At 41.7% G+C, this 5000-nt stretch overlaps 1 protein-coding gene across 1 annotated transcript in view; it reads left to right on the forward strand.

Moving 5' to 3' along the window:
* nbas (NBAS subunit of NRZ tethering complex) overlaps positions 1–5000 on the forward strand; it is a 269476-nt gene that overhangs the window by 141962 nt on the left and 122514 nt on the right. Inside the window, exons 35-36 of the mRNA XM_063223269.1 lie at positions 1–57; positions 3992–4081. The exon at positions 1–57 is cut by the window's left edge and continues 101 nt beyond it. Coding sequence (XP_063079339.1) covers positions 1–57; positions 3992–4081 — 147 coding nt within the window. The remainder of the gene's footprint in view (positions 58–3991; positions 4082–5000) is intronic.

Consider the following 5000-nt stretch of genomic DNA (forward strand, 5'->3'; position numbering starts at 1 on the left):
TGCCCCCCCGCCAGCATCCAGACCCTCCTGGCAGCCTCCAGCTGCCTTGACACACAGGTAGCCTTACCCACTCCTTACCTTTATCAACTTCATATATGGTATATATTTATTGTGTGTGTGTGTGTGTGTGTGTGTGTGTGTGTGTGTGTGTGTGTGTGTGTGTGTGTGTGTGTGTGTGTGTGTGTGTGTGTGTGTGTGTGTGTGTGTGTGTGTGTGTGTGTGTAAGCCTATTGTGCGCTCACACACACACATGCGCGCGCATGCACACGCACACACACACACACACACACACACACACACACACACACACACACACACACACACACACACACACACACACACACACACACACACACACGAAGATGCTTCATGTTCAGACATAGACGGAGTGGGATTCAAATCCGCAACCTTCCAGTTCCAGCAACAACTCCCTAACAATCTAGCCATCAAAGCTCACAAAGCAGGACCTTTAGGAAATGCCAAATGTTTTTTGTCGACAATATATTATCTTTATGTAAAATTGCACTCTAGTCGAACAAAGTACAGTAGACTTCACCTTTTGACCTTCCACCCCACGAAGAAAGTTCTAGTGTCTTTCTCACCAGAACTGTACAGGATTGGTTTCCCAGACATGGATTTAGCCTAATCCGAGACTGCCTCTTTCTTACCCTGGAAATCCTAGCCCGATGTTCTCTTGCTAAATCCCTACCCAAAGCAAAGAGTGCTCCTTGCTGTGTAGCATAATCCAGACTCAAGTAATGTCTTCTCCACCAAAGCTTTGTTCAGGTTATCAGTGTACTGTATGCTCAAGACACTGTGCTCCATGAAGTTCTACTTAATTCCAACTTCTAAAGTCCTTTGATTCTTTCTTTGTTTCTACTACGATACGGCATCAAACTTTTCTATATACGTTTTCGTTTCTGACACTTTTTTGGAAACTAATTGGGAAAGTACACCTTTTGCCAAGTTGGTAGCCACATGCTATATTTTTTTCTTGGAGGTTTGTGCGAGTGAAGATTGAAAAGCCTGTCAGTTATGCAGTGCTTTAAGACTGCAGTGATGCCCTCACAAAGCCAAAGAACAGTGTCTGCATAATTTGTCAAATGGACTTCAGTCTGGAAATTTACAAGATACCGCCTCCATCCTATGGCATAACTGACTGTTACACATTACTCTTCAGCATTTAAGAATGTTATGCAGTATATTACATACCCATACATGGGTTCTCATTTTTTGTTATCCCCTGACTGCGCGACCCTAGCTGCGCACAACTCAACCTCTGATTGTTGGAAACCGCTGTCGGTCCAAAAATTAGCTCACGTGGTTGTCTGCCAGTGTCCCCCTCCTCACAACCCCACGTTTATAAACAAAAAAACATGTATAGCATTATACAAGAATGTTGATTTGGCAATGGGGCACCAATACATTTTTCTATGCTGCTACAATGAAGTTGCTGCACTTCGGCTTTGTAGGCCAGTGTGGAGAAGTGATGCCACATGCTTGAAGTGATATGGCATGCTTGATTGATGCAATGCTAACAGTTGGGTGGGGAGAGATGCTGTAGGCATATGGTCATTCTCATCCCATCACTGGCTCCCTGCTCCAAAGGGTCTGTTCAAAATGCAGGGATTTCTTCAGCTCCTGAAAGCAAGAAACTGTTGCTATTAATCCAAATCCTTTGCCAGGCTTGGAACGTGTTTGCTGTAGTTGTGAAGATTTGCTTTGTTGTTGGTAATACAGTGTGTATGTAGTGCTAATTGTTCGATCGATTGATTGATTGAATGACTGACTGGTTGATTTGGTTCCATTTACGGTTATGTCCTTTTCCAAAAATGTGTGAGATAGCTTTGTTAAACGCACACACAGTGCATTTATTCAAAAAGTCAGGATAGCAGTTAAAAATGAATGAATAAAACGAAAAAGCCCTATCTTATTTCCATCATGGTGTTTGGAAGAAAGGTAAGGAGATTGGGCAATTTGTAAATGCAGGGATAGCCCTGTGATGTGTGTACTGCTCTGACCAAGCTCTAAACCAGGTGTCACCAACGTGGTGCCCGCGGGTAGCCCTCCAGGAGCTTCTGAGGTGCCCACCAAGGATGTTAGTAAACAGTGACGACTTCCAGATTTTAGCCACAGTTAATGCTTTTCTTAATTAAAAAAATAGATTATTTATTCTTTATAACCTATAAGCAAATTATCATTCAATAATAGTGTGATTTGAGAATGATGCCAAGACATCAGAAGAGGATTTTGAACAAAAGTAGCCCTCAGGTAGCCCTTGGTACCTCTCAGACCCAGAAAGGTTGGGGACCCCTGCTCTAAACCATGTTTTTAATGCATGTCTGAAGCTTTACATGTTGCACTCTTAAGATAACCACAGACTTTTTGCGGTATAAGACAACGATCCTTTTTACTTCCCCCATATATATGAAAATGTTCGCACACGGAAGAACAAAGTACCTTATCTTTTTGTGTGCTTGATACTTAACATTCAGCTGTGTGTTAAGATCTAAGATCAGCTTGTGTTGTAGTCTATTATTAGGAAAGTTGAGCTGATCTTAACCCCATACATTTTAAAAAGTGTTGGTAGTCAGTGTGGTAAGTAAAGTGTGGCAAATAACAAAGTTCTATATCATACTTGCAACAACAACAAAAAAAGCGCTTCACAGGAAGAAGCATGAAATGAAGGGATTTTCCGCTCTACCTGCTGAGTCGAGGTGTATCACATCAGTCAAAGCCAATTCACACCGGTGTCATTTTATAGAGCTGAGTTTCAGCTCCTGGAAACAAAATAAATAAATAAAATAAAAACAGTGTCACACTGTGAATGTTTTGTATGTCGGCATCACTCATCCTAGCTGTCAGTTGCAGGTCATGTCTTTTTCCCCTAAGGGGCTGCTTCTCCCCTGTGTCTTCTCCCTCCCCCACCTCTTTACTTACACATGCCGTCGGTACTGAAAAATGTCAGATGTGATGAATCTGGTGAAGAAAAGAAACACCTGCAAAGGTGGTGTATAAGACAGATGGCAAGGAGAAAGCATGTTTTGTGGGAAAAAGTTTGCCATCGTCATCATGCTTGCAAATGAATAAATAAAAAGAAATAAATAACTTAAAGAATAAAAAATCCAAAGGAGTGTGCAAACCTTTTTCCACAAAACGTTACTTTTTTGTTCAGCACCAGGGATTGTGCCCAAGTAACTCTACAAGGAGAAAGCATGTACCTGTGTCTTAGACCAGTGTTTCCCAACCAGGGGTACGTGTACCACTAGAGGTACGCGAGCACACTGCAGGGGGTACTTGAGAAAATGTAATAGCAGCAAACATATGGAGCATAGTCACTTTGGGATAGAGGAAAGGATATAGACCTTAAATGAGACGGTACACATGGCACAACAAAAAGGCTTAGGGGGTACGTCAGACCAAAAAGGTTGGGAAACACTGTCTTAGTAATAATAATTAATAATACAAATAATAGCCTACTGCTAGCTTGTCTTGGAAAATCAGAAATCCCCGTACGGACCACCTGAGCTGTGTCGCGGACCACCAGTGGTCCCCGGACCACACTTTGACAATCACTGGACTGGTCAACTTTTTGGGGACTTTTCTCTCTTCAACATCCCGATTGAAAATGAGAAAAGGACATTTGAATTGCGCTTTTGCGAGGTGTTGAATTAGTTATCTGTCGTCGATGACATAGAGGACAAGAGAGGGACGGGAGTTAAGACGATAAAGAGCCCTGTATGTGTGGAGTATCTCTGGCTTCTTGTATGTGTTGCATGTTATTTCATGCACACACTTGAAGTGCAAGAAGAATGCAAAGCAATAAAATGCCAGCATTGATATAGCTTGTCTTTCTTTCTTTCTTTCTTCCTTTCTTTCTTTCTTTCTTTCTTTCTTTCTTTCTTTCTTTCTTTCTTTCTTTCTTTCTTTCTTTCTTTCTTTCTTTCTTTCTTTCTTTCTTTCTTTCTTTCCCACCACCCCCTGTCTCTAGGTGCTGTGCAGGGCTGTGAACTACCAGAGAGATCCAACCCAGTCAGAACCAGATTCTGATGAAACACCCGAAGAAGAGCTCTCTGAACAGGTTAGGATTGTGCGTGCGTGTTGTGCGTGCGTGCGTGTGTATGTGTGCATGCCTGCGTGCGTGTGTGTGTTGCATGTGTGCGTGCGTGCGTGCATGTGTGTGTGTGTGTTCCTGGTTGCATCTGCGTGGGTCTATGTAAAACTGAAATTACTCACATCCAGTGTTTCTCCATCTCTCAAATGGGTTTATTTTGATTTTTCAACCTAATTTTCGCTTGCACCACTCATGGTGACAGGAGGACTTTGGATCTCGTGGAGACTTTAATTGTAAAAATACATGGAAATGCAAATGATACACTTTAAAATGAACTCTAAGACCGTTTATCTAAATCTTGTTGATGGGAATAACACATACCTGACTGTGGAATAGCTGAGCAGCCTACTGTCCAATTGTTTCTGATCCCTCTAAAAGTTTACACATACGGAATATTGGAGTTTCTGTTGCGTGATTGTGCATGTGTAATCATGTAAATTTGTTCGGGTTTCTGTAGTTTGATTGGGCATGTGTAAATATGTGTAGATATGGTTGGGTTTCTTTTATTCAAAGGAAAGAAGTTTATCGGTTATTACTTCTCTAATTTTTGCTCATGTCAGGGTTTCTGTTGTGTGATTGTACATGTGTAAACATGTACATTTGTTTGGGCTCTTGTAGTGTGATTGTGCATGTCTAAACGTGTAAATATGTTTGGGTTTTTGTAGTGTGATTTTGCATGTCTAAACATATGCAATGTTTGGGTTTCTGTTGTGTGATTGTGTAAACATGTAAATATGTTTGGGTTTTTTTGTGTCAGTAGCTGTACAGAAATGTCTGGCTGTGACCCTGTACATTGTGCTTGCGTGCTTGTGCCTGTGACTCTGTACATTGTGCCTGTGTCCATGTGTCTGATTCTTTGTCGGTATCTGCTTATTGATGCTTGGCG

The sequence above is a fragment of the Engraulis encrasicolus genome, chromosome 18 (genome assembly GCF_034702125.1).
Source record: "Engraulis encrasicolus isolate BLACKSEA-1 chromosome 18, IST_EnEncr_1.0, whole genome shotgun sequence".
Taxonomy (NCBI): Eukaryota; Metazoa; Chordata; class Actinopteri; order Clupeiformes; family Engraulidae; genus Engraulis; species Engraulis encrasicolus.